At 40.1% G+C, this 14,419-nt stretch overlaps 1 protein-coding gene across 1 annotated transcript; it reads right to left on the bottom strand.

The window, feature by feature from the left end:
• Positions 1-462: 462 nt before the first annotated feature.
• On the bottom strand, positions 463-13,599 carry LOC125696715 (uncharacterized). Its single transcript, XM_048952799.1, has 13 exons — positions 13,326-13,599; positions 12,432-13,193; positions 11,182-11,436; positions 10,134-10,246; positions 9,586-9,805; positions 9,260-9,418; positions 9,079-9,177; positions 8,032-8,280; positions 6,652-6,735; positions 5,948-6,060; positions 3,958-4,156; positions 2,572-2,778; positions 463-2,173 (listed from the first exon to the last, which is right to left on the bottom strand). Exons 1-12 carry the CDS (start codon positions 13,597-13,599, stop codon positions 2,573-2,575), a joined length of 2,733 nt encoding a protein of 910 aa, XP_048808756.1. The 3' UTR covers positions 463-2,173; position 2,572.
• Positions 13,600-14,419: the final 820 nt, after the last annotated feature.

Raw genomic sequence — 14,419 nt, 5'->3', positions numbered from 1 at the left:
TTTTTTACTGTTTTATAGAGAATATCGTTTGACTGGAAATGCTGTTAGTACCCCAGATGAGATGGCCCAGAGACTTCTGCAGAGTTTCTTTGTTTGAAAGCATTCTTCTCTCCTCCTGTGTGATAGACCTTACAGCAGGTTAGACAAGAGTCTCACCCTGGAGATATAAACAAAAGCCAGCTATCTAGGTAACTTTGGATATCTTATCCTCAGCCATCTCTGTCCCACATTCTGGCCCCACATTTCAGAGCAGAAAATGTACACAAGCCAGTCTGACTGCCACTTGAAAATGAGGAAGAAATACCCTGGGAAAGGGAGTGCTCTGGCTCTTATTTTCAGAGACTTCTCAGTGTCTAGATGCCACAACATGGTAGTATAGGGTATTTTTGGAATATGAAAAAAATGCTGGATGCAGTAGATCTAACTTTTCATGTTTAATCTAGTTCAAACAAATTGTGCTGCTCTTAAATCATATACTGGACCAAGGTAGCTTTGTTGTTGATGGAGGGGGCCATCTTCCCCTTGTGTGCCTTGGAGAGAGTCCACTTTACACAGAAGAAACAACAGATGCCTTCAGAACACAAAATTGTAAAAATAGAAATTTTATTTGTAAAACTTTTGGGGAAAAGAACATTTAAAATACCATATTTCTTCAGAGATAAAGGCATTTTACAAGGACTATTCCTAGAATTCCATAGTACAACCCTGCTGTACATGGTCTTTAGTTCAATGTTGTTTGCAAAGATATCAGAAAGCTTTATTAACAATAAGATTGCTGTTCAAAGTAAACCCCTCAAAAAGAATGAAAAAGTATTAAAATAAGCAAAAGAACTCATTGGTATCTTCAGCACAGCTCACCAGAGAACTTATATTTATAGACAGAATGCATTGTTAAATGTTATTTTCCCATTCAAGGAAAAATAACAGCAAAAATCAGCTGTATTTAAAACATGCAAGAAATAATTTTTAATAAATATTAATCACACCGAAGTGGTCATGCAACCAGCACAGACCATTGGCATCACACCAACACTGCCTCTAAGCCCAGGACAGAGATCATTGCTGGCTGTGATTTCCACTGGGACAATATTAGAACCTGAACTAAAGCAGCCTACATGGGTTGAGGCCAGCACCTAGACAGCTCCACCTTTCTGCTTGCCCAGGTCCTTGGCAAGATTCATCCAGAAGCTGTAGGAAAGGATACACAAAACCTGACTGCACACAGAGGCTCTTTTCAGTGCTAGTGTCCTGTAACATGCTACAATTCTGGACACTTCCCTACTCTAACTCTTGCTAACTAACCATAATGCAATCAGCACAAACAAAGGGCGTGAACTGCTCAGAGGACTGGAGCCAGGGTCTCAGAACGTCACAAGGTATTCAGTGCTTCAGTACTTCAGTGCTGAGCATTGGCATACAGACAAAATACACAGACGCAGGGAGAACTGCTTTGAGATTAAATAAGTAACTCCTACTGAACATGTCTACAGAAATATACTGCCTTTTATTATTTGTTCAGCACTTTCCAAGGAGAAAAATACACCACAGGAGAAGCAGACAGTAAGCTCATTGGGACTGCAGCTGAGAGTGGTGAAAACAAATGAAGGCTGTTTCTTTCCATTTCCCTGGAACACAGGGTATTGTGCAGAGCCACTGGATCCACTGGGGTGCTTTCAGCAGACTCTGCTTTGGGATTATCATGGGCAAGGCAAAACAGTATTATATGACACACTCTTGCCCAGCTTTCTTTAACAGGCATAAATTAAAATGACAAATTACTTCAGTCCAGATGAAGCTTTTTATCCCTTCTCCCATCTTCTAATAAGAAGTCAAGCTACTCAATTACTGATTTCCTATTAAATGACATTTCTATCTCTCATGCTATCCATTTCTCACATGAAGGCATATGTTTCTTCATAGCCCAAGAGTTAAGCCTTGAATTCAGAAGCCTTCAGATAATTTTCCTTTTCCACCAGAGACATCTGTGACAAGTCCATACTGCCCAGATTTATCTCACTTTCCTCCAGGCTCTAAATCAAGCTGTATATGCTAAAACATGAACTGTCCTGGGCCCATTTTACAGTCACTGGAGAGAAAAAGGCATCTTCATATGGTGATAAAAATCTCATGTTAGATGAATCACCTGGGCTCAGATTTGTGGTCAAGTGTCCAGCTATTGGTACAAAGATCAGTCAGTTTGCTGTGTCATCTAAACATGTCATCTAAACACAAAAGAATATTGAACAGTTCTAATTTTGTCTCTTTATGTGCAATCCAATGGCTAGGAGTCATTGCAATGCTTAAAAAATAGGGGTAGTATGAACAGGAGTTTCTCAGTACCTTAGTCTTCCCCACTTCCTATGAGGAAAATACGAAGTTCCTTATCCAAGAGTAATGTTGAAAGGATAATTCATTAGAAAATAATTCATGAGCTCAGCAAAAGACATTGGAAAGGAGAAGGTTGGGTTATCTTAGTTTAACATAAATGATTAACAAAGACGAAAGTATTTTAAGACAAATATATTAATTTTCCCCTGTATCCAAAATATATAAGTCAAAATGATGGCTTACATTACAAGTGCTTGTAGACAAAATTTCCCAGGAGTCCTGTAGGTTCAATCAGGTATTTACCTGATCTTTTCTTCTTCCAAATATAAACCAATATTAGAAGAAAAATTAGCACTAGTGCAACTCCAAATAAAACTCCAAGGACAATCACTGCCACTTTCCAGGAAGAACTTCTTTCAGTTGATGGAAGAAGTTGTCCAGTAGACAGAGCTGGAATTTAAAACACATTTTAGAGATATTAGTTAGAAATTATTAAAAAGGAGGAGTAGGAAAGCTTGGAGCCCAAAATGACATCTGCATTTTATTTCTGGACAGCTCTGAAACCTCTGAATAATGTAAAAACGTTTTTGTTTGAAGTAGAGCTTTTTTAAGTGGGAAATCTTATGGATCCATCTCCTTATGAAGGTTCTTGAGATCTCTTGGTGGCACCTGTCATCAATAGATCTGAGGTTTTGTTTGGTGGAAAATGTCTGGATGGCTCTGGGAGAAGACAACTCCAGTTTGCACCTCAGAAAAAGTTACTCCAAGGTGTGAAAAACTGGTGTAAAAGGTAAAATGTACATAATTTAACCCTCAGTCCTTACACTTATAAAGTTGCACAAGCAACTTTATAAAATTATTTGAGACCTAAACTGCTAGTCTGTCGATTGCTCCAGATGAAGACAGTGAGAGGGCTGTAAGGTGTGTAAACATATCTCATCTCTGTAATAAAGATGCACTTGGTGGAAGGGCACATAGACTAAAGGATAGTGCTAGCCAGCCTTTTATAAAATACATTAACTAGGTCTGAGAGTGCACCTGTGTTGCATGAAACCACCTCAACTCACAGCAGCTCAATGCAAAAAGGGCTTTACCAGTAGAGTAAACAACAGATACCATATTTTGGATGAATATCCCTTTGCACAATTTCTGCTTTCCCCCTCTGCCTGTCAGCAGCTCTGCAATACTTTGTGTTACTAAATCCACACTGCATCTAACCAGGAAAGCAGGTGTCAAAGGTTTTTGAGAGTTGTCCATTAGACAAGAGGAACCCTTCCAGCACATCTGTACCAAGGGAAGAGTGTTATAGGTGCCACTACAGAAGAAATAGGGATTCTCCTTCCCTTCTTCGCAAATGGCACATCTCTTTCAGGATCTGTGTGGAGCATGTAAAAATGGCTACACACTGCCTAGACCTCCTTCTGTGTAAAGATAATCCATTCTTATGGAAATAGCTAAGCTATTTAAAGTAGATCTGTAATCTACATGATAGTTGGAATATGCTTTCTCTTCAAATAGATATGCAAATCTCTTAAAAAGAAGTTAATTTATCTGCTTTTTTACATAGAAGAAGATCTGATCCCCTAATCCCCAAACCACTACAGAAAAGATGTTTTTAGCATCACTTACATTGTACTGTTACTTCAGTTTGATCACCAAACTTGCTCTTTAATATTTGGCTTAGGTATTCCTGCACAATATCCACATCAACAGGCTCTTGTTTTTGCAGTACAGAAATAAAATCAACAATCACACTCCCGGGTCTGAATCCAAGCACCATAATATCAAAATGATCATCTTTCAATTTGATGCGCATTTCTGAAACAATCTGTAGAAACAGAAATTTATGTTTGTCTCATTGTGTCAGTCAACTGAGATAAAGCAGGAATTATTGCATCAGGATATTTACTTTCTGAATTTCTCCTCCTTTCAGTGTTGTCTCATTGGAATAACAAACAGAATAATGACAGTCATTTTTTGTCAAGACCAGTAAAATACTTATGGAAGGATTATTGTGGAGCAGAATGCAGTCTGCATTGAAAATATGCCATCAGACTTTGACTTTCAAAGCAGTAATCTGTTTAGTTAATCAGTATTGCATTGGAATTAGTTGTCCTTCTCCATAAGCTACAAACCCAACTGCAAAGAAAAAAAAAAGTACTTAAAACTATGCATAAGGTTTCTAAAATTATTGTTAGTTGCCCTTGTTGTATTTTTTTTTAAACAGCTCAACCTTGAGCATGATTGTCATGCACATGGTATCAGGGCAGAACTTGCTGTTAGAAATTTTGCCCTATTGTAAATTACTACCCAACTAGAATAGTCTGCCTCTATTCTTCTCCTTGGAATAACCCCCATCTCAGACTACACATCCCTACAAACTACACTAAGATTATGTTTTTCTTTTGCCCACTGTGAAGAAAGATTTAGAAAGGAAACCTGGACTATGCAGATGAGTGTTAAAAAAAATCAGAACTATAATTATAGTGTAGCATCATCGTGGAATTTAAAATAAGTAATTCAATATTCTAATTGTATTTATTAAAAAAAAAAACAGGCAACGTTGAAACTGACAACATGTTCAGTCACGATAGTACATTTTCTTTGGTTTTATCAAATGTTAAAGAAAAGTGTAGAAATAATAAGAAAAGTGCAATATGCCAGGATAAGTGAAAGTTTATTAAAAGGCAACAAAGAGATTTTTCTTCCATTCAGTCAGGTTAGCAGAAGCCTGTTAAACTGACTGAAGTCAATTCTCTACCCATGAGTTTGAGACACCAAAATTAATAAGACAATCACTTCTGAGTTGGTGTTGTGAGAACAAAGTAATTACTGCTTATGAAACCCATAGGGATTTTTAGGTAAAAAGTAAAAATCACACTAAAAATATTTTTCTCTGTTGGTTACACAAAAGCAGTCTTTTGTGTTTCCATTCTTACGACAGTGTTTGTAAGACAATTTCAGTCTTACAACAGTGGTACCTTTCTAGTGGATTCACATGTATCAGGATTCCCGGGTGCTGTGTAAATTGACTAGTCCTTTTCTTTAACATTCCCTTACAGATGGCTAAGTCTGCTGCTTCTACATGTCAGCTTTACTAGAGTCATCACCATCTCTAAACTTCCACTGTCTCTCTTCAGTTTCTCCTTGATATAGTCTCCTCATTCCCTCCTCCAATCCACCAGCCACTACTCTGAAGAAAATTCACGATGATCTGGGCTAACAGTACCCACTGGTAAAGGTCCCATATTTCCCAGTGTGTTTAACTACTTTTTCCCCCCTTCTCCACAGGCACATTTAGCATAGTAGAGGAAAATTAAGGAAATAGAAAGTTGCTTGTGTTGTAAAAAAGAATTTTAAATCATCTCTCACTAAATACTGCACATTTGAAGACTAGGTAGGCAATGTACCCCTCCTCTCTAGGTGGCATGATTTGTCTCCTTTGGCCAATACAGTTGTTGTTGAGCAAGTGATTCATGTGCTAGTTTATCGAGGAGGGATTATCTTTTTCTCCTATTGCAAATCTTGATTTAACAAAGAATGTAAGTGATCAGCATTGCTAATTTCAAAAAATTTTCTCAGCTTACTTGCGGTGACAAACAAGATTACAGCAACTTACTTCTGTTTTGATACTTTCAGACATCGCTTTGTAGCCTCCACTATCAATGTCATAAAGGGAATTGTTAAATGTCTGGTTTTTTAACAAAGCTCTGCAGGCAAAGGATTGGTAGCCTGAAAAAGAAAGAAAAAGAAAACAGTGGGTGAGCCTTGGGACACCACTTTACAGTTGCTTTATGGACTTTGTTTTCTCATGTTATCAGTATGTAACACTAATTGATAGAAACAGGATCTAATCAAATAGTAAGAAAGAAGTCTATCACACAAGTGTTTACTGGCTTCTGAACCTTCAAAGTTGTCTCCTCTTCAAATTTGCCTGCCATCACAATGCTCACATTGTTAATCATTCCTATATTATTCAGGGCATATCCCACTCCCTCATTCAACAGTCATTTTCCAATTGATCTCAGCAGAAGTAAGATCAGCATATTAGAGTCTGCAAAACACTAAGTATGCTTCAATCCTCATGAGTAGGTGGATAAGCTCTAAGCTAAAAGAAGTACACTTTACACAGAAAAGTCCTGTCTGGAAATAGAGATTCAGGCTGACATTAAGTCAGTTTCTTTACCAAAGAAATGTGAACTTCAGATGCTATGTGAATTGGCATAAGGCAGCAGATGACAAAACACTCATGAAAGATACTATATTGTGAAATGATACTCTAGAGTCACGAACAAATAAAGAATAAAATTATATAAAACCTACTTGAGCATATGATATATTTTAAGTCTGGACAACCATGATTCTGTGATAGGCAAAAATCAGTTCTGTTGAAACAGGAAACAGTATCTGCAAAATAAATAACAAAATCAAGAGAATTGCCTTTGTGCACGGATGATTACTGCTGAGAATGTGGAACTGCAGATAATGACAATTGAGTGTATCAAAAAAGAGGCAAGTGGTAGGTATGCAGGGGAAGTGCATAAAAGGGAACTCCACAGTTAACTTCTAGAATAATAGTCCTAGAAGGGTTTTGAAAGTAGTCATATAATCTCCTAGAGAATGGAAAAGACAGTTGCAAAAAAGAGAGTGCTATAGAGCGGGCAAGAAATGATGGAAGAAAGTAAGAATTGCATAAAGAGAAATTAGATATTTCAAAGGATATTAAAAGTAATAATGAAAATTTTCTCGGGGACTGGGAAAACATGATAAAGTGCAATATAATTTTATCAAAAGTACATTGGGCTAACATAACCTAATCCTTTGACAACTTGATTAAGATCTCTTCCAATCTTTTCCAATAAAGTGCTAAATAATATTTTTAGAGGAAAAAAAATGTGTATAAAGGAATAGGCTAATGGGAAGATGGAAACCAGTAGCTTCAAAAGATGAAGCCTTGCATTGAAGGGGTATAACTAGTGATGTTTCTTGAGAACCACTGAGAATTTGATTGGCATTTCCATTATAAATCCTGCTGGAAAATACAGGAGTTTTCTCACAAAATTTTCTAATATCATAAAGTTAGCAAGTGTCATTAGCAGATGGGAGTACTGAGGTACTGTACAGAAAGAATTTGATGAAGCTAAGACCAAAGTAAGAGCAGTAGGATGGCATTTCCTGAAAGCTGGAAAATATTCACTGAAGGTTGGGCATTTGAGGATTAATAACAGAAAAATCTTCTCTAACCCGGGGTTACAGACACTGAAAAGTGGCTCATTGCCTAAGTTGATCAAAGCTGTTATGTAGCTATGAAAAAAGCATGTGTATCTAATGCATTGCTCAATACATTTCCAGCAGAGATGAGAATATTAATGATATTGTAAGCGCAGTGGTACAACCTTGTCTGGATTATTGTGTGTAATCCTAGTTGTCCACCTTCAAGCTTCTATTTTGAAGAAATTAAGAGTGATCGAGACTTTCAAGGGAAAGAAGAACTATCTGGTTAATCAGAAATTTTACAGAATAAGCAATTACTCTTGCAAACTCCTGTTTAATCCACGCAGTCCCATCTAAGCAGATGAGTCAGATAAATAAAGAAAACTTACAAGATTAGTAGTACTTGAAATCAATTTCAAATCACATTGCAAAAAGACATTCTAAGAGTATATCCACTAAAAACAAATGACAGCATGATCAAGGAAATACCTGTTCGGACACTCACTGAAGTCCTGCTATTCTCAGCACAAGATAATACTTCCACAGATATTGTGTATACGTGACCAGGAAGCAGATATTTAAATATTATTGTTGCCTCATTTGTAGTGGTTTTATTTATTTCTTGGATTCCATCCATGAGGAAGACTGTGTAGAGACTGTCTCTCTTGCCATTCTCTGAGTTCCAGCTAAGTTGTATTGCCTCCCCAGTCACATTCTCAACTTTAATGAGCACTGGCACTGCAAAGTAAAAACGATTCATGCAGTTGAGGGGGATTCTGTTCATTTATGCAAGTCTAAACATTTAGTATTTAACCAAATAGCGTGAAATAAACCAACAGTCATTTTGTCAGACTGCCCCTCTGCTGCCATCTGTCACATAGCAGATGTGAGATGGAAATGGAACAGAATGTTGGCAGGAAAATTCAACCTCCACTGCCATATCACCAACATCCACCTCTGATGTTGTGGGCCAACATAGTAAAATGGAGGTGTTACTTTTGGAGCAGTCAGAAGAAATATACATTATTTGGTGGCTCAAAAACATAAACGGGTATAATTTCGCTTGTTTCTAGTCTCTCCCTTCACAGGCAAGGCAGCTGCTCTGATCAATGAGTGTACTGAGTTGGGCTGCTATCTGACTGAAAATGACATTTGATATCATCAGGAGGATTGGTTACTAAAAATTTGGCAGGACACCCGAAGTTCAGAACAGTAAGCAGGCACTTAATAAATGTGATTCACAGCAACATTACAAAAATGGTCTATCAAAGTGGTTTATCCTTGGAGGTAGGCATTTTTGTCCACGACGAACATCATGGTGTTCAGGATGGCTTTACCAAGATGTAGAAATTTCCTTGACTGATATTTCTATGTCAGCTTCCAATGGCTCTCTCAGGCTATTCTTTAAGAAGATGTGTCTTGAAATTTTACTTCATAGCCAATATGATTGATGAACAAAACTATTGTAACTAATTTCAGTAACTAATCTCAGAAAAAAAAAAAAATTCTAGTGTTCAATATTAAATATTTACTCACTGCAAGATCCTGGTGTGAATGTGGTAGCAAAAACAGAAGTAGTTGTGGTTCCTGTAGATCCACCCATAGCACTTTCTGGAGGCACTGTAGTTATCTGCTCTGTAAAATAGAAATTTGGAGGCTGTATGCAAATTTTTAAAGCTGACAGACAAAAAACAGTTTAAAGACATAAAACAGTTACGTGAAGGTGGATTCTGCTTTAGTTGGCAAACTCTCCCTGGAACCTGGGGACTGTTATCTGTGAATCCTTCATTGCATTGACAGGAATAAGTTGCTCCTTCAGCAGTGCAGGTAGCATTTTGTGAGCAGTCATTTAATCCTGGCTGACAACTATTCCTTGCTGCAGTGTGTGGTTAAACAAAATGGAAAAAGAAGAATATTTTAAATGAGCACTGAAAAAAAGAAATGAACAGAATACTGTTTGCAATTGCTTTGTGCCACTTAAATCCCATTTCACTGAATTCTGCCATCAGTGAAAGGTACACTACTAAGTTGATGAATTCATACCTTCTATAACAGTCTCTTTAAGATCAGCTTTCAGTACTGTACTCATGTTAAGGGCCTCTATAAAAGCATCTGAAATCTCTGTCTTTGTTAAATTTTCTCCTTCATCCAACACAATGCTGAAGAGTGCAATCACACTGCCATTCCTGAGGCTATTAATTACAATACGCATTTTTTCTTCCTCTATTAATTTCAGGATCGTTGGTGGCAGATGTTTTTTAATCTGAAAGTAAAAAGTTTAAGTTATTATCTTTTTTCTCCTTTAACACCAAGAATTGTTATTGCAATAAGCTGCTCTAATTCATTTTGAGGCATGTATTATAGAAGGGGAGTACATATATCAGCTAGTTAGAATTACTTTTAATTATGGCTTCAGAGGACCACAACATAAATGAGAATTAAGGCCTAAATAAGTGTTGCTTTGTTTATAACCATCATATTCTTTTTATAACCACACTAAAGATTATTCATACCTGGATCCTCATGCTTACTGACATTAAAAAGAGTGCAAGAGAAAATGAATCTTGGGTTAGAATTCCTAAGCAAAATACCTCCTCAGTGAACTTAGCTTCAAATTGCTTAAATTCTGTACTTGATTCGTTCAGGTATTCAGGCACGAAGTCTTCATTGGTAATCCTAGTCATTCCATTGAAGACTTTAGCAGCTGTGGAGATATAAAAGACAGAATAACCAGCAAAAGCAAAGTTGCTCTTTAAAAATAGCTCTTCAGCTAAAATCCTCTAAGGGCAAGAGTAAACCAGAGGTAAATGTAGACAAGTGAACTCCCTGCACCCCAGATGGCCATAGCATAACGCATAAGTACTTTGTGCCACTCACTGACCAGTGTATCCCTCACCTTTTATTTGAATGTGTCATTGAGAGAAGAGGACAAGGTGTTACACGAGAAAGGATATCACTGGGCTATGTGCCTCACATCAAGGCAACTTGAACACCATGAACAGACTTGCCCTTAACCTCCACTGCATTGATTGCTCCTTCCAATATGTTGCTCCATGTACCAGACACAGTTACTCCTAAAATCACAAATCATGCTATGCAATGGGAAGACAGAGGAAGACTCCAGGTATTTCAGTAGTTCAGATAACTACACTGGTAGATTTTACTGCCATCGTTTGTAAGCATAGGGCAGCTGCTTGCTGGAGAAGAAGCTGGGATTTGCAAAGGGAATAGTAGGAGCTGCAAGACTCCAGGATTTCCTTAGTTTACAGGAAGATTGTGGCTTTAAATCTGCTGTCTGCCATGTAACTGGGAACTCAAAAGAGAACACAAGTTGCATGTTTGGGCAGGTTTGGGAACTGAGGAGTGTGGAGTTGTGAGAGATGGGCATGTTGAACATTGGTTGTAGTTCAGCAAAATCTTGAATTTGTCAGATTGGTAAGGGGAGGCTTTGGACCTTAGTTGCATGAAAAATGTGAAGGTTAGCTTTTAGTGTCTGGAGTTTTGGCCTCAGTTTTCTTGTACATTTCAATTTAAAGTTTATTCATGTCCAGGACAGTGCCCAATGAAATGGCCTTCACTGTCAGGCCATGTGTATGTTAGTGTGCTAATGAAAAAATGGAAAGATTTCAAAAGAAATACCTGTCCGAACGGTCATCGACGTGCTGACATTCTTAGAGCAAGTTAAAACGTTCACAGATATTTGGTATTCATGATCAGAGACCAGACCTTCAAATGCAGTACTAGTTTCATTTAAGTTTCTATTCTCCATTTCTATAGATCCGTCCCAGAGATGCACAAGATAAGGACTGTCTCTTCTGCCACCTTGAGGTTTCCAGCTGAACTGTATTGTTGTACTGCTCACATTCTCCAGCTGTATGGAGAGAGTAACCGGAGCTAAAAAAGAAAAGCAAATCCGTGTAAGACATGTTGTTGATGTAGGTGTGCTGAAAAAAAAACACTAATGAAAAACTCCTTGCGTTAAAAAAAAAAAAAAAAAGTCTCTGCAATGTTTTTGTAAACATGTGAAATTCCACGTACCACCACCAGGCACAGGGCTATCGCCTATTGAATCCTATGACAGTAATAGAACAACAAATAAGGGTAGCAAGAAACTCTTTGTTTTAAAACAGGAAGCTTATTACTTCCCTCAAAAAATGAAAATCTTAAAAACAGAAGCATAATTTATTATAAATTTGTGAAAGAAAAAAAGAGCAGTAATATTTTATTTCATTCTTAATATTTACCTGAAAAAATGAAGAACAAAAATTAAAGCAACATAAGCAACATATATGAATCACAGAGGGAAAAAAGGGGTGAACATTTTAAAAAAATTGGAAAATAGAAAAAAGAAAAAAAAAGAAGAACAAAATAAAAACAAGAAAAGCACAAAAATATTTCTGTACATTAATACTAATGAAAAACTCATAGTAAAGAAAAAAAAAGTAAAAATTAGCAAAAATCTCAGATCCAGATTAAAAAAAAAAAAACAAATGTAGACTTCCCTGTGTTGAAAAGAACCATAATGATCATCTAGAACATATCACCCAGCAAGGTGCACAGTCACAAATAAATAGACCAGGCTGTCAAGAAACACATAAAACCTGACTTTCAAGAAATAAAATGGGATATAAGAAAGACAAATATAAAAAATGACAGAAAACCAGTATGAAAAAACTCATATTAAAATAAAATAATAAAAAAAAGAGATAAAGACAAGTAAAAAAATTAAATTCTGATTCAAATATGAAAACAAAATGAGAATCAAACAAGATTTACACTGAAATGAAAAAAAAGAAAAAGAAAAAGAAAGAAAAAAAAAGACAAATTCTTAAATTAAAAAAAATCAATAAAAGATAATTAAAAAATACAAAACCAAAAATATCACTCACAGCAAAATTCAGGTGAAGCTGACTTGATAGAAGTGGATGGAATAAAATTTGAGAGAGATGAGGGATGCAAAGACGTTGTAGACAAAGATAACGATGAGATATGCGTTGGGGAAATATAGCCAACAGTTCCAGCCCCAGCACTAGCAGCAGAGGACGCTGGACGTGGGGATGTTTCCGCTGTAGAAGGCTGCGATGTCCTGGTCTGCCCAGCTTCAGTGTTTTCAGGGCTGCTGCTTGGCGTGCTGCTGGATGGCAGAGGTGGGGAGCCCGCCAGCGAAGAAGAGTCACTGGCAGCTGCCGAGCTGGGCACGGGAGACCCAGAGCCAACAGTGCCACTCGCCGTGGCAATGCCTGTGGAGCTGGTGCCAGGCTCCAGTGTTGTGGAAGCGGCACTGGTGGCCTGGCTACCGCCAGAAACCCCCGGTGAGCTCCCGGTCCCAGACAGCATCGTGGGGTTGTGCTCCGTCTGCGCTCCTCTGCCGTTCGTCGTGGCCAGGGACGCAGCAGTCGAAGATGTTGTGAAGAGGAAACTGGATGTCTGGTCCTGCAGGTCAGCCGTCGTGCCACTCAGGTGGGCTGCCGTTGGAATTGCACCTGTGCTAGCATGAGTGGTGGCTTTGCTCAGAGCTGACGTCGGAGCCGGGGTAGGCAACGGGCTGCCTGTGAACTGTGATGTGGATGCAATCTGAGCCGTGGCCTGCCCCTGTGGTTGCGCAGTTGTGGGCTGCACAGTTCCAGCCCCAGCACTAGCAGCAGAGGACGCTGGACGTGGGGATGTTTCCGCTGTAGAAGGCTGCGATGTCCTGGTCTGCCCAGCTTCAGTGTTTTCAGGGCTGCTGCTTGGCGTGCTGCTGGATGGCAGAGGTGGGGAGCCCGCCAGCGAAGAAGAGTCACTGGCAGCTGCCGAGCTGGGCACGGGAGACCCAGAGCCAACAGTGCCACTCGCCGTGGCAATGCCTGTGGAGCTGGTGCCAGGCTCCAGTGTTGTGGAAGCGGCACTGGTGGCCTGGCTACCGCCAGAAACCCCCGGTGAGCTCCCGGTCCCAGACAGCATCGTGGGGTTGTGCTCCGTCTGCGCTCCTCTGCCGTTCGTCGTGGCCAGGGACGCAGCAGTCGAAGATGTTGTGAAGAGGAAACTGGATGTCTGGTCCTGCAGGTCAGCCGTCATGCCACTCTGGTGGGCTGCCGTTGGAATTGCACCTGTGCTAGCATGAGTGGTGGCTTTGCTCAGAGCTGACGTCGGAGCCGGGGTAGGCAACGGGCTGCCTGTGAACTGTGATGTGGATGCAATCTGAGCCGTGGCCTGCCCCTGTGGTTGCGCAGTTGTGGGCTGCACAGTTCCAGCCCCAGCACTAGCAGCAGAGGACGCTGGACGTGGGGATGTTTCCGCTGTAGAAGGCTGCGATGTCCTGGTCGGCCCAGCTTCAGTGTTTTCAGGGCTGCTGCTTGGCGTGCTGCTGGATGGCAGAGGTGGGGAGCCCGCCAGCGAAGAAGAGTCACTGGCAGCTGCCGAGCTGGGCACGGGAGACCCAGAGCCAACAGTGCCACTCGCCGTGGCAATGCCTGTGGAGCTGGTGCCAGGCTCCAGTGTTGTGGAAGCGGCACTGGTGGCCTGGCTACCGCCAGAAACCCCCGGTGAGCTCCCGGTCCCAGACAGCATCGTGGGGTTGTGCTCCGTCTGCGCTCCTCTGCCGTTCGTCGTGGCCAGGGACGCAGCAGTCGAAGATGTTGTGAAGAGGAAACTGGATGTCTGGTCCTGCAGGTCAGCCGTCGTGCCACTCAGGTGGGCTGCCGTTGGAATTGCACCTGTGCTAGCATGAGTGGTGGCTTTGCTCAGAGCTGACGTCGGAGCCGGGGTAGGCAACGGGCTGCCTGTGAACTGTGATGTGGATGCAATCTGAGCCGTGGCCTGCCCCTGTGGTTGCGCAGTTGTGGGCTGCACAGTTCCAGCCCCAGCACTAGCAGCAGAGGACGCTGGACGTGGGGAT

Source organism: Lagopus muta, chromosome 1 (assembly GCF_023343835.1).
Source record: "Lagopus muta isolate bLagMut1 chromosome 1, bLagMut1 primary, whole genome shotgun sequence".
In the NCBI taxonomy this organism is placed as follows: Eukaryota; Metazoa; Chordata; class Aves; order Galliformes; family Phasianidae; genus Lagopus; species Lagopus muta.
Note: the sequence above shows the minus strand (reverse complement) of the source record. Positions and strands in the feature narration are given on the sequence as shown.

Excerpts from the sequence above, each read along its gene's own strand:
- LOC125696715 (XM_048952799.1), bottom strand. The coding sequence starts at position 13,599 with ATGACGGCTGACCTGCAGGACCAGACATCCAGTTTCCTCTTCACAACA. Across the intron at positions 9,178-9,259 it reads AAAGCAGAATCCACCTTCAC|AGCAGATAACTACAGTGCCT; the intron begins GTAACTGTTTTA and ends TCTATTTTACAG. Across the intron at positions 6,736-8,031 it reads TTCAGTGAGTGTCCGAACAG|ATACTGTTTCCTGTTTCAAC; the intron begins GTATTTCCTTGA and ends TTTATTTTGCAG.